Below are 27,281 nucleotides of genomic sequence, written 5' to 3'. Positions count from 1 at the left end.
TTGTTCTCGTCATCGTTAAGCGTTCTTTTAATACCAATACCATTCTATTACTCGACTGTATCCAGGTACCCGTAGCCTCTTGGTTTGACGACATGTCCGACACAGAGCTGTTGGATTTGATTCCGTTCTTCGAGAGACTGAGTAAAGTGGATGACGTGTACGCTGTGCTCAAACAGCAGAGGACTAGCAGCTAGCGTGATCGACGGGGCAGCTTTCACCACGGGGCCAGGGAGGCTGGCGGGGTTCGGAGCGCCACTTCCTTGCTACATGGGATCTGCCGCCGGCTCGCTCCTCATCACCTACCCAGAATTCCATTCGCAGGAGGTTTGACAGAGAAGCATAAAGTTGATGGAAACCTGGTATGGCTACAACGATGGAACTGTGAAGGAACTGCTTTATCTCACACACACACACGGAAAAAAAGAAATGTATCAGTTTTTAACACTTGAATACGTGTTATTTCTTCTTTTGTAGCTTTTTTTTTCCCCACTCTAAAGGTAAGGTAGAGGGAAGCCATGTTTAAAATATATATATATATTATTGCTTATTTTAGATTAAGAAATGTTGTTGTTGTTTTTTTTTTTTCCTCAAGGACAATACAATAGCTTATAAAATTTCTTTTACTAAAAGATGGTGCCAACATTTTAGCAAGTAGCCTCATGTTTCACAGGTTTGACATGCTGGAAGTGCATTTTAGAGCTGTTCGGAGTGGATGGATTTTTCTAGGAGGAACTCGGAGAACCAGAATTTCTCCCCAGGCATTAATGAGAGCCAAGGGAACTTAAAGATTCATTCCAAAACAGGGTGGGGAAAGAGCCAAACTGAGCTGTCACCATGCAGATGTGCATTGTTAAATAAAAGCAGTTTTATTGCACAACTACGAAGCGTTACACTTTCGTTCCGTCTCCGTCGGTTATGCGGGTCTAAGAGATGGTGAGATGCTCTTGTAGAATGATCAGATACCAGTGTCTTTCACTTCCGGTTAGAAAAGAAAGGTCATGTAGACGACTTAAGTATGGAAGGAAAATCCCGTGGAACAAACTCCAAAAAGTTTTGATTTTAAGGAAAAAAAAAAATATTTAATTTTTTAAATTTATTTAAGACCTAAAAACTTGGCTCTCTTGCCTGCTTTCACGACGATGATCTTTGTCAGTAAATTCCTGCTTGGAATGTGCAGCTTGTATAAAGTGTGTCTGCTTATAAGTTATTACGCAGGAGTCGAGTGAAACATGAGCCGATTTGCCAGAATGTCAGTGCTGTTCTTTTAAGGCATTATTTGCCCTAGTGAGGTTACCTCAAACATTGGGAATGCCAATCAAAATGCACACTTTGCTTTCTCCCTTTTTTTTTTATTTTTTTTTTTTTTATATATAAAACCTGCCCAAATGTAAACGGTTGTATCATGTTTTTCTTTCCCGGGTTTTGATTGGTGTACGCTGTACAATCATGTCCAGATTTCAGATTTTATGGATGTATGAAAGGGAAGCAGGAAGGGCACCTTTTGGTAATGAGGGCTCCGATTTCAGTTTCAGGCTAGTGCATAAAGGAGCTAAAGCACCTTTAAACAAAGTGACACAGGGCACGCTTTGATTTCCCTCACTGAGGCCACGGATTTGCTGTCGTCAGTCACCCAAGTGCTCTTAATCAAATCCAGTTTGTACTGTGCTGAATCATTTTAACTCCGTAACAGTATGCAATCTGTGCCTTGATATGACTCCAAAAAAAACAACGACGAAAAACAAAACAAAAAGGCTAAGCATTCTTAAACAAATCCTATTTGTTACCAGTACGTTTGACGAGCCTTAGAAAGAGCCTTTTATCGTTAAACCTTAGGATTTCACACACTTCCCGAAGTGAGAACTCCAACTTGGGGGCCTTAGTGTTGGACATGCAGCTTTCTCTGCCTAGCAGTGCCAATGAATGTGGACATTTCAAGCTTACGTTAGCACTATCAGATGGACTTTTTGGCAAGTGTTGATGCTGTAACATTTCGTTCAGATGAGATAATCAAGAGAAGGCATGAGGACTTTTTTGATGATGATTATGATGATGATGGTGGTGGTGGTGGTGGTGGTGACGATGATGATGATGATGATTCAGCTGTTTGTAACATTGGTGTTTTGTCTTTTTTTTGTATTAGATTTTGTACAGGCATGATTATGGTAGGGCCATGCTGATTATCTCGACTTCTGATAATGAGTGTAGTGCTGCACCAAGACTGAGCGAGAAAGAAACTGGCCCAAAGGTTTGAGTCATGCTTCTTTTTGACAAGCACAATTTGTTTCTTCTTTTTAATCTGTATTTGAACCTGGCCACATGTTTTCACCTTGTTATTGAAAATTGCATTGGATGTCCAAATTACTCTAGAATTAATATATTTATGACCTCAGTTTATACATTATACAGGTAGGTACTAACCCTGGATAAGCTGTATTTAAAATTCGAAGAGGACAAAGAAAAGAACACCACACAAACATTCTCGTGGCTAAGACTCCAGGTGCAGCATCCTGCTGATCTGCATGTTTGGGGTTGTTTTTTTTTTTTTTTTTTTTTTTTTTTTTTTTTTTTTTTTTTTTTTTATAATGTTGTGTTCGTTGGCGAGGATGATTAATTCCTCTCTGAGCGCATATAGTGTTGATACCGTGTCAAACCGTAACCGAATCCCATATCTGACGTGGTACATTCCTAAAGGCCTCATCAATCTCATAGATCCCTAACACTGGTCTGAACTAGCACTTGTTTATTTTCCTATCTCATATAACAGATTTTGTTGGTGTCCACTTTACTTAACAAGTCTATGGTGGTTAATGTAATCAAGCACACAAGCACGTAGCTTGACTAATTGATATCTCAATAGCAATCAGTGATCGTTTTGAGCTCCCGAAAAGAAACTGTTGAGTATGTTTGGTGTCTCTCACTCACAGCCTGCACTGACTTCTGGTGCTTTCCATTTGGTAGACATTGGTGTTTGTACATCTTTTTTTTTTTTTTCTTTTTTTCTTTCTCAATGAGGTCATTGTAGCGTTAATATAATAAGCAGTATCTGCTGAGGTAGCAGTGGCTTTTTCTGACATGGCAGCACCAGCACTGCTACCGTCTCACAGTAGAACATGCAGCCAAGTCATAATTAGTACGGGGCAATGTATCTGGTCCTGCGTGTATCCACCCAGCATGCATCAGGTGTATGGTAGCAGGAGGGGTGGTATAAAATCTGACCTATCTATTGTCTAGATTGACCCTATAAAAGTGTATTGTGTATCAGCAGTGCTGTTCCAACATTCTTTATAAGATTTACACTTAAGCCATGTGTTTCAGTATAGAGTGACCCCTGATGCTTTAGAAGAAGTGGCTCCCCCTGGAGTTCAGTTATATGCAGTGTTTTATGACTTTATCACTAGAGGTATTGATATTGTATGAATCACTATGCAAGTAAAACTGATTTGCAATCAGTCATCCACCCAGTCAGTTAGGAGCTGAACCAGTGACGCTTTCCTTTTTGCCCTTTTTTTTAATGTTTTTTTTTTTTTTTTTTTGAAGAAAATATAAGAGCTTACATTTAAAAACTCAAAAAAATTAACATGAAACTCCAATCAGGAATGAGTGCTAGTTTCATTCGAATTTAACTAAGTACTAAGGCATACTATATTGAGTTTTTTTTTTTGTTTTTTGTTTTTTTTTTTACTACTCACTCTGATAGAAACTTCTGAATTCATTTCGAAGCAGCTTAGACAATTCCTGATCTGAGTTTTAAATGTCTGACTATTTTGATATGATCAACTACAAGAGTAACACAGTGTATATAGCCATTTATTTAACATGTATACCCTCTGCCTTTTTATTTGTTATACTGTACCGCCCCTTCTTTACTACATTTAAACAAACACCACATTCGTCCCACATCTCTATATGTCTGGTAATTTGTGTAGGTCAAACCAAATTCAGCATTAATGGCTAGAGATGTTCCTTTTATTTTTCTTTCTTGTTTTTGTGATCTGGAAATAGGAAAGCCAAGTTTAAATTAAGTCGGCTGTAACCTAGTCTTGAAACTTTTGTAATTATTAATTGTATTTTACTGTACTGAATGAGCTATATCATAAATGAAACTGATGGAAAAAAAAAAAAGTGGGTTTGTTGATTTGTTCAGCCGGATGAGACGTGACGGAAGTTAAAAACGACTAGAAGCTTGATCAGTAAAGATTATTTTATTCAAGGTTATATGTAAAGCAAAGAAACGGGACCACTGCTGACTACAAGAAACGTTTAAAACATATGGATGTTGCAACAGGTCATCCTGTTCATGAAAACATTTCTCTGTTTTTTCACTGACATGTTTTCCTACCAGTCTGAAAAAAATATCGATTTTAGTAGATATTTCTGACTTGCTATCCATATACTAGCGATCAATATTCAGCCTTCATGTGATAACGTTTTGGCCCTGTGCTTTTTCACACCTCTGTAAACGTGTACCTCCTTAATATCCCTTTAATTCGCATTCCACAAACATTTAATTAGAAAAGGTATCTATACAAAGGACAATGTACATATAAATGTAAAATAATTAAGCAATTTCTTCTCAACCAATTTTAATTTTAGCTCCCCAGACAAAATGATTAGCAGCGTTCTTTATCTCATTAGGTTGTGCACCGGGACTAATGAACCTTAGCGTAAAACCAGATGGTCAGTTGTTGGACAGCGCTGACTTCGTCTTTTGTGTGTCATATCCAAGCAGAACACAACTCCGACACTCCCGTGCTCTAGGGGGACAACTAATTGTTTATGTCTGTCTTAGCCTTAATAATTGTATCAATCCTGTCGGGTAGTGATGCCACCAGTGTATTGAACATGCTTTTATTGGGGCTAAGCTCTGATTATTTTAAATCGAATGTGTTTCATCATGCTCAGCAGATAAGTCATACTGATTTGGCCGAAAGCACTCGGTCAGATGTCATCCTAGATTACGCTATGTTCTGTCTGGAAATGAAAAACACTTGGCAACTTCAGTGTCTGGCTAACAACTAATGATCTCGTTTTCTGCTACATTACATTCATCCAGGTTTGACACTGATATTGGTGGATGTGACCACTTTTTTTTTTTTTTTTTTTTTCTTTTTGTCCAAGTAGTTCATCATGAATTAGCGATGGATTTTCCTCTCATCAATGCAACTTTAGTCTACTGCCATTTACAATTCAGGAAAAACAGTTGAGCAGACAACAACAACAACAACAAAAAATCACAATATATAACAGATCCAGAGCATAGAATTTAACAGAAAAAGAAAAAAAAAAAATAGTATTAAAGTTATAATCCCCTAAAAACTCCCTGCTTGCAACTGCAGAAATCGCAAAATGAAGCTGGGTCCAAGTCAGCCAGGGATTATCTGTAAAGGGGAGAAGACACGAATCAATTTGATACAGATTCTACATTGACTGATTCCACTTAACACCAGCCTGATTATACATCGTGACGGTGTATATTGAGTTATTCAAATATCTACACTGACCATCCACTTTATTAAGAACACCTGTACAACTGCACGTTCATGCCGTTATTAACATTATTTAATCAGACAATCATGGGGAAGCAGCAGCACAATGCAAAAAAATAAATCCTGCAGATACAGGTCAAGAGCTTCAGTTAATGTTCGCATCAGACATCAGAATGAAGAAAAAGAGTCATCTCTGTGACATAGATCGTGCCATGGATGTTGGTGCCAGATGGGCTGGTTTGAGTATTTCAGAAACGCCCCCCCACTTCAATTGTCCAATTATTTCCTTGGACCTCTCTTAACAAGGCGTCTCCACCCACAAAACTGTCACTCACTCAGTGTTTTTTGTTTGTTCACACCATTATGTGTAAACTCTACAGACTGGCGTGTGTGAAATCAGCCGTTTCTGAAATACTCAAACAAGCCCGTCTGGTATCGACATCCATGCCATGATTAAAATCACAAAGATCACACTTTTTCTTCATTCTGATGTTTGCTGTGAACATTAATGGAAGCTCTTAACCGCATGGTTTTTTGCATTGTGTTGCTGCTACATGATTAGCTGAATAGATAACTGCGTGAATGTGCAGTTGTACAGCTGTTCCTAATACAGTGGATGTGAGCGTATGTATATCTGTATGAGATCGTGTATCCGGATTGATCAACTTGTAGCAGAAGCACGGGTACTAATCTACATAATACATACAAATCATACCAAGTTTGCTACTACTTGCAACCCAGTGTGTTAATGTGTAGTCAAATCCATTCACTGTAAATTTCTATTTAACGTGTTTACTTGAAGCCATTCTGGGGGGGGGGGGTGTAAATAAATCAAATTTTTAGACAATTCCATCAAAGGAGGCTAAAGTTAATTTATGTTTTATGATCATATCGTGAACATACAGCATCAACTGTTTTTCTCCACAGGGTTCTCCATATATCATGACCTTCCTGATTGAACCTTAATTAATGCTAAGGTCTTGATATGTGCTTATTTTTAATTTTTTTTCTTAAGATCTACCAAGCTTGACTTACTATTTAACATGCAGGTTTGCTGTGCTTTTGGCCTTTCCTGAATCAAACACCACAACACCATTCATGTCCTCTGACGTGTGCTTCAGGGTGAGCTTGTGCACTGTCCCCATTTTCTCCAGGAGAACTCTGGGTCCAGGTTTCAGAACCTCTCCGTTCAGAGTCCATATAGGTGATTTCAGCACCGGCACAGAGACCTCACACACAAAACATGCTTCCTCTGGAGCCGACACCTCCACATCCCGCAGCTCCTGCACAATCAGGATTGGCTGGGCTGGTGCAAGCACAAGCATGAGAGAGCAAACATTTATTATAATTTCCATTACAGGTCCAGTGGCTTTGTCAATTTTACTGAAAGCATAAACACAAGTAAACTCAGGCTAATCAAACACACGTCAGAATCACTCGTTATATGCGATATTCTTTCAGTTGCAAGATGTTCGAGGGTTTTCTTGCATGTACTCCCCATTTCATATCCCCGCACGATATTTAAATGGCTTTCAAATCCAGGCTTTGACTAGGCCATTCCATAACCCTCCATCTCTTCTTTCTGAGCCATTCCTTGGTGGATTTGCTAGTGTGCTTAGGATCATTGTACATATACATTCATTCTGTATTACAGCCACGTAGTACTTTTTTATATAATTATTTTTAAATATGTAAAATTTTTCTTTTTTTTTCTTTGTTGCTTGCTTCCCATTTTCCACCATAATGCCTGCTGAAGTGAAGTCCGAGTCTATTCGTTTGCATAAATCTATACTACAGCCTTGTAACACTTCTTATATGTAAAGAATTTCACATTCATTCTTTCTTTTTTCACTAAAAAGTACTTTGAAATGCATTGTGAATAAGTACCAGTTGTGCAAGCATTAACACATATATACTCATGAGATTTTCATAATCATTTAGTATATTCTTGTCGATAAGAAACGTGGGGCTAATTATGTAGGATCTCACCTACTGCTTGTCTCCGTCCATTTAAAACTGTTTTTTGGCTTACTTATTGATTTCACTGCAATAATGTTTTTATGAGCATATTCCACAATCAAATGTCTTCGATTAGTTTTCATCTGTGTCTTAAATGGGTCTGAATGCCTGTAGGCACATTTGGGAACCTTGTCTTTAACCACTAGAGGGCAGCACTGACTTTTCAAACATATGCTATGCACAAAAGTCCAAACTTCTCAATGAGTATGTAGTTTGACCATTGACTTTGTCTCACCTTCTACAGTGAGCCTTGCTGAGGATGTGTTTTCTCCGACTTGCACGCTGTACATGCCTGCGTCGTCCAGTGTGACCTCCTGTATCACAAGTCTACGATAGCAGCCTTCACTGCAGATCTCAAAGCGTCCTGAGGGCAGGATCACATTACGGCCTTTATACCAGCGAATGCTGCAACGCGGGTTAGACACGGTGCAGTCCAGTAAGACCCGAGTGTATTCCAGAGCCATTTTGTCTTGCAGAGGCTTCACAATATTCACAGGAAGTTCTGGAATAAAAAAAAGACGTAAAAATCTGAACACTTTGACAACTCTGATACAAATAAAATGAAATACTTACTCTCCACCTCTAGGTAAGCTATAGACTCGACATTCTTGGCAACAAACTTGATTTCTCCTGAATCCTCTCCCTTAACATTGCACATAAGAAGGAAGTGCTTGGTTCCTGTGATACAGAGATAAATATGACATTATCATCTGGTAGAAAGAAGAAAAAAAAAATCATCTGGTAGATTTTCATGGTCATGTTGAATGCTATTGAAATATTCTACACCAGTGGTTTTCAAAGTGGGGGCCGCCAGGGGGCGCCTGGGTGGCCTCGATAATTTGGTGTGCCCATCCCTCCCACTAGTATGTTTTTGTCTTTCTCACTCTCAGACAACCACACACACACACACACACACACACACAATCAATTCCTAATGTAATGTAAAGATGTAAGCTGTAATTATTAATAATAATAAAAAAAATGGGATATATTCAGAAGTCTGTATTTTTAATGTGTTTCAAAGACATCTTGCAAAAGGGGGGCCTCGGTCAAATGTTAATGCCATTTGGGGGGGCCTTGCCCTGGAAAAGTTTGGGAACCCCTGTCCTACACAAATTATGCATCGATCAAACTTGAAGCAAATGAGGACGGATATTAATGAGAAGCTACAGAAATTGTTTTGTGTATGACTTCATGCAGAAGTGAACAGTTTATACCTTCTTGACGGATCCTGATGGTGCTAGTAGGTTTGATTTTCTCTCCATTCTTAAACCACTCTGCAGGTACGTCATCCAGAGACACCTCACACATAAACACAGCATTCTGGTCCTCTTGAATATCCAGGTCTTCCAGACTGTGTAACACTTCCAGTTCTCTCTCTGTTTCAATAAGAAATCACACGTGCACAAAGAGCCTAATCTCATAACTATAAAAAAAAAAAAAACATACATAAATAAAAATTGAGCATTTAAGAGTAAATTGAGCATGAGGAAAGTAGCTCAGTTTGGGGCAAACATCATGGTTTCTTAAATTTGATTTATTATTCTGTAGCCACATTAATCTAGATTGTGTACACATCTAATTGTGAATGAGACCTCTGTACCATTCACATACACCAATCAACCAATCATTGACTTGCTGATTATGGTTTCAGAGAAGATACTGTTAACATCCAACACAGGAAGAACCAAATAATCTACTTATTTGGAATAATTACCACGGTTATTAAATCTGGCATACACCACCTTATCCTGAATTTGTGAAGTAACATAAGCAACAAAATGAGCAGGTATGTGGGAATCTTGTATGTAATGTTAAAACCCACATGGACAAATAACGTCCACAAACCCCTTAGTCTTAACCCCTAAGTCTTAGTCTAAGGGCAATGAGTGTAAATGTGAGAGAAATAGAACTGTAAAAAAAAAAGATGAGATGGTGGTGGTATAAAATATTCCTGGTGCCACCACTGGTATGTCCCACTAGCTCTCAAATAAAAGCAGGGCCAATACTTGTCTTTTCCCTGCAGGTGGCAGTATTGTAGTGAAAGACAGTAAGCAATGAGTCTACAGCGTGAAGTATGCACACACCAGCTTGCAGCAATCTTATAGTTTTATGACTGTCAAGATGTTCTTTCCTTACCGTAAACTTCTACAGAGCAGGAAGTGGTGACATCTCCGGCATCACACACATATACGCCTGAATCTCCAAGCTCACATCTCACGATCTGCAGGAAGCACTTCCTTCCCATGGAGTAGATACGATGATTCTTCCCTGGCTTAATTTCTTCTCCATTCTAGGCCAGACAAGAGCACCACTGAACCACAGGCTAGCAAAATATTCATTCCTATCTATGGCAGATCTTATCTTGATGAAAATGAAATGTAGCATACATAACCACATGTGGTTGAGTAACGTATTATATGTTTAATTTGTTATTAGTACCCATCACATACTACTACTATTACTACTAATAAATAATAATAATAATAATAATAATAATAATAATAATAATAATTAGTTGTTAGTCTTTTATTTATGTAATTCTACAGTCTTCTTACCTTTATCCACTTGACAGTAACATTGTATTTGGACAGCTCACACTCCAGGGTGGCTCCTGTACCCTCTGTGAAAGTGCTATCCTCCAGCTTTTTCAGAATGGACACTGGGGTTTCTGCACAAATTGAGTTGAAAATGGTTTTCAGTTGTGTCTTTCAATCAGAGGATTGTAAAAGAAAAGCACATATGAAGAAATGAAGGTCCCGTTTCTTACAAGGTATGTTTCTTGTGGTACAGTAGTAGTTTAGTAGTAGTTATGGTGCTGTACTGGTGACTTGGCAACAGTACAGGGCCTTCATTGCCTCAGGACTGCAGGCAGACCATGCTAGCACCCACACTCTCTGTTTACGCAACCATGCGCTTGTAATCCGGGCAGAGTGTGGTTTAGTGCTGTCCTGCTCTGGATGGCAGAATATGTTGCTCCAAAATGTGTATGGATCTTTCTGCCTTAATGTGCAGATGTGCAAGTTACAGGCATGCTTTAGCCTAGAGAACACGACGGCTGTTTTGTCCAAAAACTATGTGAAATGTTGACTCGTTGGACCACAAAACATGATTCCACTGTGCTACTGTCCATCTCAGATGAGACCGAGCCCAGAGAAGTGGGCGGTGCTTCTGGACAGTGTTGATGTTAGGCTTCTGCTTTGCATAGTAAAGCCTTAACTTGCATCTGTGGATGCAGCGGCGAATGGTGTTGACTCACAAAGGTTTACCAAAGTATTCCCGAGCCCATGTCAGGATCTCCATTACAGACTCGTGACGGTTTTTAAGACAATGATGTCTGAGAGATCGGAGATCACACGCATTCAGATGTGGTTTTTGGCCTCGCCCTTTATGCACTGAGATTTGAGCTGATTCCTTGAATCTTTTAATTATATTGTGCACCGTAGAAGGTGAAATGCCCCAAATCCTACCGATTTGTCTTTGGGGAATGTTGTTCTCAAAGTGTTGGATTATTCACTGACGCATCTGTTGGCAGATCGGCGAGCCTCGACCCATCCTTGCTCTTGAAGGACTAGGCCTTTTTTTGGCGGCTCCTTATATACTATGATTAGACGATTGCCTCACCTGTTTCACATCAGCTTCTTATTTCAGCTTGTCACTCTATTAGTCTTAAATTGCCCCCGTCCCAACTTTTTTGGAATGTGTCGCATGCATCAATTTTAAAATAAATGTCTATCTTCAAAAAACTATGCAGTTGATTAGGTAAAACATCAAATACCTTGTCTTGATATGTTTTTTTGTTTAAATACAAGTCAAAGTACATTCACAAATCACTCCTCTTTGTTTTTATTAGCATTTTCCATACTGCCCCAACTTTTTCGGAATTGGGGTTGCATAAATATGACCATAAATGTTCAATATAGCTAGAAAACCAGATAAAGTCGGGCAACTCAGAAGAGTACATGACAGTTAATAAGCATGATTCAAGCAGGGACATTGCACCTTCATCGATTCGCACATTCTCACAAACATGATTACAAATACACAAATAAGTTATGTCATGAGACCAACAACATTAGTGTAATATAAAGTATTCCTGTACTGTTTCTTCTGTGCTTCACCATTTGCATCAAATCAGATCAAATGGAGTGACGTGTGTATAAGAAACTGGCAACAATAGATGCATTAAACAGACCATGTCATGACTTTGCATAAAATGGCTTTTTCAACAGTATGTTTCAGCACTGAGCAAGTTAAACATGTAGACTGGACTTCCTATTTACATGCAGTTATACCTGTGCAGACATGCATGCGGCCAACAGATCACATTAGTCTGACCTCCATTCCCCTTTTCAAGTGTTTAAGAGCGAGATATTTCGAATCCAGTCTGTAGTACTGTATAATGATGGATGAATGTAACCAGACTTAACTTGGCAATGGTCAGGAATGCACCATTTGTTGCAGTGGCATTTTCAATCTATTGTCATCCTCACCGACAGCTCATAGACTCCAACAGATAAGCTCTATTGAGTGACTTGGCATATAAGAGATTACCTTACATACTACGAATGTATGCTTGACGAATGCTTGAAAAGTTTCGGTAGCTGCACTCTGGCTATGTGATCAGAGTCTTTTTATATGTGTAAGCCAACACGAAGGAAGAGCCGCAGTGAAAGCCGTTAACCCATTCCATTGTACTGCCATCACCGTCTGAAATTTGACCAGCTTGCATCATGTTGAATTGCATCATGCTTCAGCGTCCAACCCCCTACTGCGTCTGACCTACTCACAACTGAATTCCACCCCTTATAAGTTAATTGCCGTGAGATGTCTTGTTACAGTTAGTGGGCAAATGAACTATTTCTGGTCATCGGTGTACTATGCAGCACTTTCAGCATTTGGTTCTTAAAATATTATTGAAGGTGTAATGTAAATACTGTTTGATGGACAGTGTCTTCTTCGTCAAAATGTAAGCAGCACTGCAGTCCAAGTTCTGCTGAGTCATGTTGACTTAGTAGTAGCATTTGAGTTAGATAAGCATTAATTTATTTTAGCTATGAAAATGTACCAATACAGTATGTATACCATAAGTAATGGAACATATTTGCAGATTTTTTGCAATATTGCTGAATGTTGAGTGATGAGTGAATCAATAGTATATTATGAATCCTTACTCCTGCTGCAGCGTTGTACATAATTCCATATAAATCATATCAATGTAAATTAATACAATTGATCATGTAAACCGTTCTGGAAGTTCAAAATTATAAGTGCTGAAAACACTGGCTCATGCCACCCCCGTGTATGGGCTTTTCTTGTGATCAGTGTGTACCTTTAACAGCAAGTCTGGCAGATGACCTTGCATTTTCGGTGGAGAACGTATAGGTTCCCGTGTCCTCGAGTGTCAGATTGGATATGGTCAGGCTGTGCACACGGCCTTTGGTAGTCATGCGCCAGTGGTTGTTGCCTTTGAGACGGTTTCCATCCTTCAGCCACATGCCTTCCACATTGGTGTGTGTCAGCTCCACCTCAAAGGATGCTGTCTCCCGCTCAAACGTTTGGATCTCACTCAGTCCTTTCCGTATTTTAATGTTCCGTGCTATGTGCATATAAAAAGAGTAGTAATAAGAAATCACAAACACATTTACGCTGTTAAAAGTTATTTTTCTTTAGTGATGGAATTAGAAATAGGAATAAACAGTATTTATAGTGGAGAATTGGATTCTTTGTCCAGCATTGATTTAAGTCCCAAGTTCCAGGGTATGCCAACATGTTTTGAAGTATTCCGAAACAGGCAGGCATTCCCCATGGAAAAAAAAAAAAGCTGACACCACCCTAGATTTTGAAGGCCAGTGCATATATTTAGCTGCTATGAAAAGAGATCCAAATTCATATGAGGTGCCAATAACAGGCAAAGCACTGACATTTCCATACCACATGCTCATTTGTAGAGGAGCACAACTGAATAAGCATTACATATAGCAGTTAAACTGGTGTATGCACCAATTCCTTAAGGATTAGCTCCTCACAAAATATCAGTTTATAATTAATACAGTAAAATGGGTAAACTTGATATATTGCTCAAAATTTAGGAGCTTGGTCTATTGTTGTGAACAAGTATTAAAGGATTTTAACAAGTGGGTGAGACTGATGAGAGGGTATTGGTATTAAACATAACTGAATTGGTTTTGATTGTGGTTCATGCAGAGAATACATCAGAAAGAATTGGAGGATTATGCTCCAACCCCAATTCCAAAAAAAAAGTTGGGACGGGGTGTAAAATGTAAATAAAAACAGAATGCAATGATTTGCAAATCTCATAAACCCATATGTTATTCACAATAGTACATAGAAACCTTATCAAATGTTTAAACTGAGTAAATGTATCATTTTAAGAAAAAAAAAATGGTAATTTTGAATTTGAAGGCCACAACACGTCTCAAAAAAGTTGGGACGGGGCAACAAAAGGCTGGAAAAGTAAGTATTACTAAAAAGAAACAGCTGGAGGTTAATTGGCTACAGGTCAGTAAGATGATTGGGTATAAATAGAGTATCTTAGAGAGGCAGAGTCTTTCAGAAGTAAAGATGGGCAGAGGTTCACCAATCTGCGAAAACTGCGTCTACAATTTATGGAACAATTTCAGAATAACGTTCCTCAACGTAAAATTGTGAAGACTATGAATATCTCATCATCTACAGTACATAATAGCATCAAAAGATTCAGATAATCTGGATAAATCTCTGTGCTCAAGGGACGAGGGTGAAAATCAATATTGCATGCCCGTGATCTTCGAGGACTCAGGCGGCACTGCATTAAAAACAGGCATGATTCTGTAATGGAAATCACTGCATGGGCTCAGAAACACTTCCAGAACTCATTGTCTGTGAACACAGTTCACTGTGCCATCCACAAATGCTGGTTAAAGCTCTATCATGCAAAGAATAAGCCATGTGTGAACATGATCCAGAAACGCCACCATCTTCTCTGGGCCAAAGCTCATTTAAAATGGACTGAGGCAAAGTGGAAAACTGTTTTGTGGTCAGACGAATCAAAATTCTTTTTGTAAATCACGTCCTCTAAACTAAAGAGGAGAGGGACCATCCGGCTTTTCATCAGCACTCAGTTCAAAAGCCTGCATCTCTGATGGTATAGGGGTGTGTTAGTGCCTATGGAATGGGCAGCTTGCACATCTGTAAAGGCAGCATCAATGTTGAAAGGTATATACAGGTTTTAGAGCAACATATGCTTCCATCCAGATTCCATCCCACCTTTACTTCTAAGAGACTCTGCCTCTCTAAGATACTCTTTTCATATGCAATCATGTTACTGACCTGTTGCCAATTAACCTAATTAGTTGCAAAATGTTCCTCCAGCTGTTTCTTTTTAGTAACACTTACTTTCCCAGCCTTTTGTTGCCCCCGTCCCGACTTTGTTTGAGATGTGTTTCGGACATCAAATCGGAATCGGTTTTATATGTTCTGTTGTGAATAACGTATGGGTTTATGAGATTTGCAAATGATTGCATTCTGTTTTTATTTACATTTTACACAGTAAAATTCAGACTTTTTTTGAATTAGGGTTGTACATGAGTGACAAAGAATAATAAGTCTTACATTTAGGCACAGTTTGATTCGGGAATGCTTTAAGGACCTAATGCTGGGTTCGAAATCGCTCCCTTACTCACTATTTACTTTATAGACTGTTCTATATAGGGGATCTATAGGGAAAGAGTAAAGGGAGACAGTGTACAGAATTCAGACAACACTTGAGAGTACAAGAAACGTCTCAATGTGACATGCTGTTACATTAAACAAACAAACAAACAAAAAAACAGACATACTAAGAGCACTTCACAGTATTACATACTGTAACTAACAAGTACCTGTTGTCTTAATTTTTCTGAGGTTGTGTGCTCTGGTATTCATCATCAAAGTAATGTTATGCATTATGGTACTTTAGTGTGGCGTTCATGTCTATTGGTTGTACCCCAGATTTATGTGTAACGATATATTGTACTGTCTAGTGAATAGGATTTGTCCACATAGAATTCAGACAATGCTACAAAATGGCAGCATCCACCCAAATAGGGCACAATATGGTCAATGGGGAACAAATTCAAACTCTGCATTAGAAGTAACAACCTAAAAGAAGACATTTTCAAGCACTCTAGGCATTTTCATTACTGATGTTGGAATTTGTGAATAGAACTGAGCTCTCAATATTAGCGTCGACATTTTCACAGCCAATTCAAAGGGATTAAAAGGCAACCGCAAGAAGACCTTTCTCCAGCCCTCAATCCGGTTCTCATTTGCCATGCATAATTGAATTATCATGGGCCTCTTATCTTATGTCAATACAGAAGAGTGCTCCTTGGGAATCATCTGTCACTCAGCTGTTCCTGACTGTCAAGCTGTGGAACAAGCGTCACTGATGCGGCTCTCGTATTACTCTTACTCAGTTAATTGAATTGATATAAAGAAAACAACAGCAACAGGGGCTCAGTGTCAAAGCGGCGTTACCAGCAACCACAGTAAACAAAGAATAACAAAGCATAGTGAGAAATAGACAGCAACATGTGCAGACTCACGTTTCACGCTGAGCCCGGCTTGTGTGCGGTCATGAAGAGTTTCACAGCTGTAAGTCCCACGATCAGAAAGGGCAAGTTTGTGGATTGTGAGCATACGTTTTTGGCCACTTTGCGTCAGGGTGAACTTAGGCCCTGGGTGTATGACCACGCCTTGTCTCATCCACTGCACTTCTCCACATTCCAGGCTCAGCTCTACCTCGAGGGTTGCCTCTCCAAACTCCTCCGCCACCACTGACTCCATTTTCTTTGTGAACAGCACCTGTTTCTCTGTACACAGTTAGTTTCTAATTACTCATCACAGTCTAGAGATGTTTTGAAAACTATCTTTAACATAAAGGTAGGCTATAGTACAAAAATTCTCTTGCATATGTCTGCTATAGTGTAACTCTTGTGTCCCTAGCGCTATGCACAGAAGAATGGCCACTTGCCTCTGTCAGTTATAAATGGAACTCTAACTGGAGAAGCTGCTAAGTGCAAACCATTATAGGCACCTTTTCAACAACCATGTCTGAAGGGGTCATTATTTATTGCAAATATGTTACCATGGCATTAAAGACCGGCTCAAGCGCTCAAAGAATTTATCTAATGTCCCCGTTTCATAAGTGTAATGGAAAAGTTTGACCTGTGCTTTACATCAAACACAATTCATGAACATTTTGAAAGAAACCTTTGTGACTTCTCAGAAATTATTAAAAATGTGTAAGTAGTTAGAACATGTTAGAGAAAAACAATTGCTTAGAAAAACAATTGTCTGATTAGCAATAAATAATATCTCACCTTGAACCTGTAGGATAGCTTTGGATATCACTCCTTCTGCTTCAGCTGTTAGCTTGCAGCTGTCTGATACTTGGCAGTTTCTGATATACAGCATGTGGCACAGTCCATTACTTGAGATTTTAAACCTCTCTTTTGATGTAATGGGCCAACCATTCATACACCAGACCATCTTTGCATCTTCTGGGGACACTACACACTTAAATGTCGCATCTTCTCCTTCCATTACAGTTATGTTGTGCAGCTCAGCAATAAACTCCACAACACGAGGGGCTTAAAATAACCAGAGGAGAGGTTGTAGAAGAACAGTAAAGATAAATGTTATTGATCCTGAAGGAACTTTGTGCCAACTTACTCAGTACAATACAAATGACAGTGAATAGATCTGGTAAAAAAATAAATATAAACCTATAATGAGTAATACAACCAGAAATATTCTTTATAACTGTACATGTGCAAAAACTACTGACTAAATGAATCCGTAGGCCATGCTTTTGGGTTTTAGAGAACCCCTTCATGTAGAAAGGGGAGGAGATTTATAGTCTGATTGGCACTGGAATAAACAATCTCCTCTGGTGGTTCAGTATTGATGAAACAGGATAATTTAAGTAGTAGTAATTTAACCAGATTTTTGTGTCAGTGTTGAGTTATTGAGCTGGGCTTTATCAGTATCGATCTGAACGATGAAGAAAAGCTTCTTCAGTGACATATACTTACTTTTAACTACTACCGTTCCACATGTTTTCTCATCCTTTGATTCACATGTATATTCTCCTGCATCATCATCTGTTAAGTTGTGTATTGTGAGGCTTCTTTCTTGTCCATCTGCGCGTATTGTAAAATGTCGGTTTGGTGTGATTTCTTGGTTATTTTTTAGCCACTGGACATCTCCTTTGGCTGTGTGGAGTTCACATCTCAAAACAGCATCACTACCCTTGATCCCTTCTACATTTTGCAGCGGCTTGGAAAATTTTACCTTCGTAGCTAAAAGAAAATAATATAATTAAAAGTTTGCCGAAAACGCATGGTCAACATTGATGGAGGGCTAAACATCTGTATATTTCAAAGGACTTTTCAGTAGAGGACAATTCTTTCAGTAATCCTAGATTAACAAGCAGGATATGATATATTCCTGTTCCAGAAGCAATGCAGATAAAAAAAAAATACATTCATGTGAAAAAATAAGTACACCTCATTTAAATTGTTGGCCTTTTTTGACATATTTGGACAAGCAAACATTTGATCGTCTTTGAAACTGTGCCTATTAATAAAGCTGATATACTTGAACAAGACCACAAGAAAAAAATAGCTTTTTCAATCATTTATTCAACAGAAATATCATTAGATGTGTGATTCTTCTGTGGAAAAAGTAAGTACACCTTTGGCCTCAGAAGCTAGTATTGCCCCCTTTAGCTGAAATAACTTCTTTGCTAGTGTGCTTAGGATCATTATCCTGTTGAAAGGTCCACTTTCAGTTCAACTTTCGGACAGATGGCTCCCATTATCTTCAAGAACTCTGATATTTTTCAGAATTCATAGATGAATCAATGACTGCATACTGTCCAGTCCCTGAGGCAACCCTAACATACAACATTTCCACAATCGTGCTTCATAGTTGCTATGAGGTGCTGCTCCTGAAAAGCTGTCTTTGGTCAGCACCAAACATATCTGCTATTACTGTGGCCAAACAACTCTATCTTTGATTTGTCTGTCCAGAGCACCATCATTCCAAAAGGCCTGATCTTTGACTATAGACTCATTGGCAAACTGTAGTCTCCCATGCTGGTCAAATTTGTGCAATCTCTATGTGATTGTAGAAGCATGCACTTTGACACCAACAGTTGCGATCCTGTGATGAAATTTTGGTGTTCTTGGAGACTTCTGTTTGCATCAGACGGTCTGCTCTTGGACTGAATTTGCAGGGACGGCCAGTCCTGGACAAATTGGCAGTCGTTTGAAATCTGCACCATTTGTAGATGATTTTCCTTACAGTGGAATGGTGTGTTTCAAATAATTTGGAGATCTTTTTAAATCCCTGGTCAGACTCATAGGCATCCACAAACTTTTTTCTGAAGGCCTTACAGAACTCTTTAGATCTTGGCATGACGATACCACACAAATCAATAGCAAAGAGAACACCAGACATTAGATATGAGAGGAGTATAAATAAGACAGGTTCCACCTGCACGCCCTAAGCAGGTTCTCGTCACTGGCAACCAATCTTGAACACCTGTTTCTAATTTTATGAATTTTAAGGTGTGTTAAATATAGGGGTGTACTTACTTTTTCCATGTGACTGGTCTGTTTTTTGTTAATTTAAATTGCTTAATTACTACAAAATGTCAGTTTTATGTGTCATTTGATAGAGTGCATCAACTTTATTAATAGGGACTGTTTCAAAGATGATCAAATGTTTGCTTGTCCAAGCAAGTCAAAAAAGCCAACAATTTCCATGTTGTGTATTTATGTTTTCACACGACTGTAATTGTGTGGCCTGAGTACTCTAAGAGTTGAGTGACAAGGTAACACAAAAAGGTCTTGATTTACCTTTGACTTGGACACTGAAATGAGCTTTGTCTGTGCCCACATTACACTCATATTCTCCACCATCTGATTTTTTAAGGGGGTTGATCGTGAGGTAGTGAGTTCGTCCATCACTCGTGGCATAAAAATGCTCATCACTGATTTTTTTGCCTCCCTTGCTCCATTGCACAGAACCGTTATCTCTGTTAACCACAGCACACAGTGTCACGCTTTCACCTTCATAGGCGGCAATGTTTATCTCTTCTTTTTTGATGAACTTGAATGGCGGCTCTATTAAACAGAAAATGATACTTGGTGATTAGCATTGCTTTATGCAGTGTTCTTTCTGAAGGTTTAAAATGTATTGACCTTATATTTTGTTGATCATTTTAATAAAAGTCATGGTTAGCTTGCCTTGAACTGTCACCATGAAGTACATTCTGTCATCAATGGCATCACATATGTATTCTCCTGAGTCAGACATTTGAAGGTTTGAGAGCACAAGTTTTCTAATTGTGCCTCTCTGTTCAATATGTATTCGGGCATCTGGCTGAAGTTCTCTCCCATTACAGAACCACTGAACATTGGCATTGTCTCGAGACACCTCACATTCAAGGATCAGCTCATTTCCAACAATGAGTGAGTAGTGTTCTGGCGTCTTAGTGTTCCCTAGGATAGACACTGGTGCCTCTAAATAGAATACAAAACAAGGCTATAGGTTATTTTGCATGGATAGCTTTATGTTTAAGTATTATGTTTTCACCAACAGTAGCATGACTGAAATTTCTAATGTACCTTGCACTGTGACATTAAAGACAATCTTATCGTCCTTCGCATTACATATGTATTCACCAGTGTCCTCAATCTCTGCATTTAAGATGATCAGAGATCTGAATGCCCCTTCTTCTTCAAATGTGAAGTGATCGTTAACCACAATTCTGTTATTGTCCTTGTACCAGCTGACTATGCCATTTGCTCTGGAAAGTTCACACTTGAGCACAATGGCATCTGACACTACAAAATACTTGTCTGTTATTGTATCACTTTTTCGCATCAATTTGAGTGGTGGATCTACAAAGAAGAGCAAAAACATATTATTGGGACATGTCCATTGATGAAACTAGTTTACTGTTATTTTGACAAGAAGCTTACCATTTATTTTCAAACTGAAATCCATTACATCATCTTTGGCATCACATAAGTATTGGCCTGTGTCTTCAAGCCTTGATGAATGAATTGTTAACTGTCGAGTACTGCCATCCTCAGTTATAGTTACATTACTGTTTTCCTCAATCTCTTCTCCATTCTTCTTCCAGCTGACTTCTGCATTTGATCTAGACACCTCACAGTCAAGCACTACAGTTTCTCCAACAAATCTTTCAACTTCGTAGGCCGTCTTCCTTGGCCGAATAAATCGCACTGGGGGCTCTGCACAAATAGAAGTTGTCATCGTAATGATCAGCTGTATAATAATTGAAATGACAACCAAAAAAATTGTGTAACTTCAGCTACACTATGTGGCCAAAAGTCTGTGGACACCTGACTATCACACCCATATGTGCTTGTTGAACATCCCATCCAGATTTAGTCCCTCCTTTGCTGTTATAATGACCTCCAATCTTCTAGTAAGACTTTCCATTAGATGCTGGAACCTGGCTGTGGGGATTTGCCTATTCAGCCACAGGAGCCTTACTAAGGTCAGGCACTGATGTCAGGTGAGGTGGGGTTGAGGGTGCAGGCCTCACAGTTCACAGGGGCATTGTCATGCTGGAACATGTTTGCACTAAGCCCCTTAGTTCCCTTAAAGGGAAATTGTAATGGTACAGCATACAAACATATCCTATACAATTGTGCCCCATACCTTGTGGCAACACTTTTGGGAAGAACCACATATGGGTGTGATGGTCGGGTGTCCACAAACATTTGGCCATATAGTGTATGATTTCTTTCAGGCTCTCCAGTTGACAGTTTTGAGGTGTATATCACAGTACCTGCAATGTTAACGAAGAATGTCACAGAGTCATCAACTGTGTCACACACATATTCTGCAGAATCACTGACTGTTGTCTCTGGTATAATGAGTCTTCTGTAAACGCCATCGACTTCAAGAATTAGGTTGTTGTTCTCTTCTACCTCGAGCCCATCTCGATACCAGCGCACAGAAGCATTGGCTCTGGAAATTTCGCAACTCAGCACCATCCTTTCTGACATTTGCTGGCAAAGTTCCATTTGGGATTGGCTTGGGGAAACTATGCGTACTGGGGGTTCTGTATGAACACACATATAAGGAGGTCAGTGCCTGATGCAATCAGACAAATAGGAATGGTTTTTATGGCATGGATCTATAACAGGTCTAAACAGGGTTGGGATGTAACAGAATACAAGTAATGGTGTTACATATTCAGAATAAAAAAAACTGAACTCTCTAAATATCTTCAATAGATTAATATCTATTGAAAATGTGCTGTCTGCAGCTTTAAGATTGATAATAATTTTTTGTATCTCATAATATTTGTGTCATTTTTGCCTATTTTGTAGTCCTTTGGGAAAGTGGAATGTCACTGCACTGGCAAGGTTAGAGCCTGAGGTAGCCTGAATTGGAAAGGTATGGACGAGATATAGTCTTACATCCATACAAAGTATGGGTTTCATTACCACTGGGGTTGCTCTTTCTCCGACTCTCGATTTCCCACAAATGATAGGCCTCAGCTAGGTCTGGAGATACTCACCAGTGCCAGGCTGAGGATGTTGCTGTTAGAGTTTGTTCCGGTGGACAATAGAGTTACCTCAATTACTTTTCAAGCTAGGTTTACCTGGTACACCCAGGAGAGCTTTCTGTTTTCCTGAGGAATTTCTGGAAAAGTCTGGTGAGAACAAGGAGGATTTTCACCTCCCCTGTAGATCAGAGATGTTGCGTCTCAAAAGACCATCTTGATACTTATAGAGGCAGCTGCAAGAAGCTTTGTCTAGAAGGCTGTCAGTGTCTGTCAAGGAAGTAACCTTAGCACATGGTGATAGACACCAGTGGTGAGGGAAGTTTTCAGATTTGGAGGGCTTTCCTGATTCAATTGAGAGGTGTACGAGTGCCAAAATGTCTGCAGCAAAAGCAATTTCAAAAGCAAAAGCTCAGGCATACGAGGAGCTTGTAGAGGCCATTAAAAGGAAAAAGACTTTCAGTTGGCATCAAAGATGTTCTGGCAAACTGTTCAGTGCATCTGAAGTGCTGCTGAGCAAATGCGGGAAAGATTTGACCTCTATTTGTGGTATTGTTTGAGGGAGCACTTCATGGAGTAGTGCCAGAAAACAGTGCTTTTATGTGACTGAGGTTATTATGGTGGTTAGAAGCCTTCATAGGGGCAAGGATGCAGGGTAGATGAATTTTGGCCAGAGATGTTGAAGGCTTGGGTCATGGTTAGGGTTGTGTGTTTAAGATGCCTCTGGGGCAGTGCCATTGAACTAGTTTGAAGTCTACAAAGTTGTATGGTGGTTCATTGTTGAGAAAGGTGACCAGAGTGTATGTTCAAATTACAGGGAAATCATCCTCCTCAGCCTCCTCAGAGAAGTCGATGCCAGAGATATGGAGAGGAGACTCTATCTGATAGTTGTACTTAGGATTCAGGAGGAATGATGCCAGTTACATCCAAGCTATGGAACATTAGCTCATTTTTTTTTAACTTTTGCACAGCTTTGTGAGGGGTCATGGGACTATAGTGATCTAGGATACATGTGTTTTGTGGATTTGGAGAAGTGTACATCCTATATTGTGGGAGGTACTAAAGAAGTATAGTGTATCTGGGTATAGGGTACAGGGTATTCTTTGTGCAGTCTAGTCTCAGTGCAAATGCACTGAGAGTTGTGTCCTCATTTTTGGCATAAATTTGAACCATCTATGATGGGTGTCTGACATGTCTCCACTCCTGTTCATGGTTTTCATAGACAAGATATCAATACACCAGCAACATTCCTATTATGATGTTCTGTTGGTACAACTAACAGTTGAGCTATGACACACACCTAAGTGTTTCCCTGCTGAATGTGAAGTGGCTGGGAAAAGTCTGGGGCAGTGGTTCTCTCCTTGAAAGGACTTAGGTGAGGGGAGAGACCTAACCCCTGGTGGGAGACTAAGTGCCTTATCGTATTCAGGAGCAATGTAAAAAGTGAACATAACTGACAAATGAATCAAGTCAGTCGCAGCAGAGGTATACACTGTCACGGTCTGTGGTGGCAAAGCAGGTTCCCAGTTTCCAGCAAAGCTCTTTGTTTCATTCAATATAGATAACCAGCAGTACACGCAGTAGAAATGAGGTTCCTTTGCTGGGTTGCTTGCTCTTCATGATAGGATGAGGAACTCAGTAAACTGAAATAGCCATGGAACAGAGCTGAGAGGGATAGACAAGTCTGGTCTGATCTTAACCTGTTGCCACCCCAATCTCCACCCCTCCACCAAGTAAGGTGGAATGAAAGAATGAATGAATGAACCTGGTATATGTATGTTTTGTGTTTTTTGTTTTGTGTATGTTATGTTTTTTCTTGAAAGTCAGGCATTGGCATACTTTCACAATTTATATTTTAACTTGAATTAACTTTCACAGTTAATATTTTCTCATAATTTGATTTGATATACCTTTTATGCTTAAATGGAAGAATTTTGAGTCATCAGCAGTGTCACAGACATACTCTCCTGAGTCTTCAACTCTGCTGTGAAGAATCTTCAGTCTCCTGTATGGACCTTCTGTTTTCAATTTCATATTTTCGCTTTCTTGAAGTTTATGTCCATCCTTGAACCAAGTCACTTTTCCATTAGGACGTGAAAGCTCACAGCTGAGAACAATTTCCTCTGGAACATGTCGCTCAAGATGAACATCTTCCTTGGGATAGACAATCATTATGGGAGGCTCTGTTGAGCAAAAAACATAACACTTCTTAATCAGACAGTATGAGTTATATGGCCAAAAAGTCTTGTTTTGTTAAAGCATCTGAAAATGAATGACGAGAGTAGAAACGGGTTTTAGTTTTGCTTCACCGTGTTTGTCACATTGGCAAGGCTCATGGACAAGCAGTGTAATCCTATGGGCACCAGAGGAGGTGCGACAGGCAGTAATGCTATAGCAGGTCAACATCCACCTGTGCAATTAATATGTTTCACCAAATATTCAATCTACCTAATTAAGCAGTAGATCATTTTGAATAAGCAGTATTTTGAGCAGTCCACCACATCCTTAAATCTTTCCTCTGATGTGTTATGTGTGTTTTCTCAAATATTGCCCTAGTTTTACTTTCCATGTATGTATGTATGTTTGTACAGTGCTGTGAAAAAGTATTTGCCCCATCCTGATTTCTTCTGTTTTTGTATACATCTCAAACTAAATTGTGTCAGAAATTAAAACAAAATCTAAGATAAAACATAGGCAACCCGAGTAAAGACAAAATACAAATTTTAAATGATAATGTTATCTATTGAAGCAAAAAAGTTATCTAATACCAACTAGGCCTCTGTGAAAATGTATTTGAACCGTAGTTACTAATTCCCCAAATCTATGAAACAGCATTCATAATGTGGTTTAGTTGGATTAGACGCAACTAGGCCTGATTAATGCAAACCCCGTTTAATCAAATCAACACTTAAACATTGAAAGAAATTCCAGTAATGCTGAGGAAGAAAATGATTTAAATACATCAGTCTGGGAAGGGTTACAAAGATATTTCAAAGGCTCTGGGACTCTAAAGAACCACAGTGAGAGCCATTATCTCCAAATGGAAAAACCCAGCACAGAAGTGAATCTTCCCAGAAGTGTCCAACCTTCCACAATTCCTCCAAGAGCACAGTGATGACTCATCCAGGGAGTCACAAATGACCCAAGGACAACATCAAAGGAACTACAGGCTTCTCTTGCATCAATAAAAGTCACCATTCATGACTCCACTATCAGAAAGACACGGGGCAAAAATGGCATCCGTGGAAGAGTGGTGAGGTAAAAACACAGAACTCCCCAAAAAGAACATCATAGCTACGGTCAAGCATGGTGGTGGCACTGTGATGGTGTGGCGATGCTTTGCTGCTTCAGGGCCTGGGCAACTAGCAATAACTGAGGGAAACATGAATTCTGCTCTCTACCAGAAAATCCTAAAGGAGAATGTCCTGTCTTCAGTCCGTAAATTGAAACTCAAGCTCAACTGGATTATGCAGCAAGACAATCGAAAGCATAGAAGTAAGTCCAGTGCTGAATGGCTGCAAAAAGCAAAATTAAAGCTTTGGTGTGGCCTAGTCAAAGACCTGACTTGAACCAATTGAGATGCTGTGGCAGGACTTTAAACTGGCAGTTCATGCTTGAAAACCCTCCATTGTAGCCGAATTAAAGCAGCTCTGCAAAGAAGAGTGGGCCAAAATTCCACCACAGCGCTGTGAAAGACTGATCTCAAGTTAATGGAAGCATTTGGTTGCAGTTATCGGTGCTAAAGGTGGCACAACCAGATGTTAAGTTTAAGGGGGCAGTTAGTTTTTCCCATGGGTAATAGGTGTTGAATCACATTACTTTTTCTTCAATAAAAAATAAATAAATAAAAACTGTATTGTGTGTTATCTCAGGTTGCCCTTGTTTTACGTTGTATTTTGTTTAAAGATCAAAAACTATTAATGACATATACACAAAAACAGAAGAAATCAATATCACCTGTAGAATTGCACATTCCACATCATGGGCTAGTTTGAGTATTTCATAAACTGATGATCTCCTTGGAATTTAACAGACCACAGTCTCTAGAGATTACACAGAATGGTGCAGAAAACAAACAACAACAACAAAATAACATCCTACGTGTGGAGGGTATTCTGGCTGAAACACCTTGTTGATGAGAGAGATTAGAGGAGAATGACCAGACTTGTCTGAGCTGACAGGAAGTCTACAGTAACTCAAATAAGCAGAAAAGCAGTTCACTGAGTTGCTAGAGGAAAAAAATGAGACTGGGAAAAGGCCAGATGATTTTTTCCCTAATCTTCAGTTGTCCAGTTACAATGAGTCTGTGCCTGTGATAGCCTCAGATTCCTGTTCTTAGCAGACAGTAGTGGAACCCAATGTGGTCTTCCGCTTTTGTAGCCGATCCACCTCAAGTTTTGATGTATTGTGCATGCTGAGATGCTTGTCTGCTCACCAGAGTTGTAAAGAGTGATTATATGAGTTACTACATCCTTCCTGGCAGCTTGAAACAATCAGGCTATGTTCCTCAGGTGCCCATGTGTTCCTCATAAAGCGGATGGTGAAAGTATAATATATTGGATAGCTTTTTCTGCTGCATGTCAAATGTGTTAAAGGTGCTATACTTACCTCGTACATTAACCTTGAATATTAAGGCACTGCCTCCTGCACGACATGTGTATGTCCCAGCATCTGACATTCTAACAGATTGGATGATCAGTTTCCGTGTGGTCTGTTCTGCCTCTATTATGACTTTGCTACTGGTCAGTATCTCAACTCCATCTTTGTACCATTGTGTAGTGGCATCAGATCTAGACACCTCACAACAAAGGAAGAGACTATCTTGTTCCACTACATTTTTGTGCAGCTCTTCCTCTGAGATGTAGACAAATGTCACTGGGGGTGCTGCAGAAGAATAAGAATTGCACAAGTTGATTTCTGGAGTCCTTTTTCTATCCATGTGTGTTGTTGTTATTTTCATATCACGCATGCATTATCATGAAGTGCTGCTGATGATCTCCACTCTTAACAGCCAAACTAAATAGAAAGAAATAGCATTAAATAAAGCTTTATGAGGATGAATTGCAGTTCAGCAATGTAATGGACATGCTTTTCCCCTTGCATGACTTGTTCGTAAACAGAAAGCACCAAGAAGATGGATAGATTGCAACTACAGCTGGCAAACATGGTAGAAATGT

General features: G+C 39.3%; 2 protein-coding genes across 12 annotated transcripts in view; one reads left to right on the top strand and one right to left on the bottom strand.

The window, feature by feature from the left end:
* The window catches only part of ctdsp1 (CTD (carboxy-terminal domain, RNA polymerase II, polypeptide A) small phosphatase 1), a 28,756-nt gene extending 28,343 nt beyond the window's left edge, over window positions 1-413 (top strand). For both annotated transcript variants that reach the window (NM_001201154.1, XM_047155803.2), the window contains 1 exon segment: window positions 66-413. In NM_001201154.1, the coding sequence (NP_001188083.1) occupies window positions 66-194 (129 nt within the window). In that variant the 3' untranslated portion in view covers window positions 195-413.
* Window positions 414-3,650: 3,237 nt separating this feature from the next.
* The window catches only part of obsl1b (obscurin like cytoskeletal adaptor 1b), a 41,688-nt gene continuing 18,057 nt past the window's right edge, over window positions 3,651-27,281 (bottom strand). For all 10 annotated transcript variants that reach the window (XM_017469987.3, XM_017469988.3, XM_017469989.3 and 7 more), the window contains 18 exons: window positions 26,713-26,988; window positions 24,015-24,287; window positions 21,382-21,657; window positions 20,543-20,818; window positions 20,186-20,461; window positions 19,805-20,080; window positions 19,415-19,681; window positions 17,585-17,851; window positions 16,871-17,140; window positions 16,094-16,360; window positions 12,838-13,104; window positions 10,064-10,176; window positions 9,645-9,798; window positions 8,723-8,884; window positions 8,079-8,183; window positions 7,741-8,007; window positions 6,522-6,792; window positions 3,651-5,378 (listed from right to left, as the gene is read on the bottom strand). In XM_017469987.3, the coding sequence (XP_017325476.2) occupies window position 5,378; window positions 6,522-6,792; window positions 7,741-8,007; window positions 8,079-8,183; window positions 8,723-8,884; window positions 9,645-9,798; window positions 10,064-10,176; window positions 12,838-13,104; window positions 16,094-16,360; window positions 16,871-17,140; window positions 17,585-17,851; window positions 19,415-19,681; window positions 19,805-20,080; window positions 20,186-20,461; window positions 20,543-20,818; window positions 21,382-21,657; window positions 24,015-24,287; window positions 26,713-26,988 (4,064 nt within the window). In that variant the 3' untranslated portion in view covers window positions 3,651-5,377. The remainder of the gene's footprint in view (window positions 5,379-6,521; window positions 6,793-7,740; window positions 8,008-8,078; window positions 8,184-8,722; window positions 8,885-9,644; window positions 9,799-10,063; window positions 10,177-12,837; window positions 13,105-16,093; window positions 16,361-16,870; window positions 17,141-17,584; window positions 17,852-19,414; window positions 19,682-19,804; window positions 20,081-20,185; window positions 20,462-20,542; window positions 20,819-21,381; window positions 21,658-24,014; window positions 24,288-26,712; window positions 26,989-27,281) is intronic.

Source organism: Ictalurus punctatus, chromosome 6 (genome assembly GCF_001660625.3).
Source record: "Ictalurus punctatus breed USDA103 chromosome 6, Coco_2.0, whole genome shotgun sequence".
Classification (NCBI taxonomy): Eukaryota; Metazoa; Chordata; class Actinopteri; order Siluriformes; family Ictaluridae; genus Ictalurus; species Ictalurus punctatus.
Note: the sequence above shows the minus strand (reverse complement) of the source record. Positions and strands in the feature narration are given on the sequence as shown.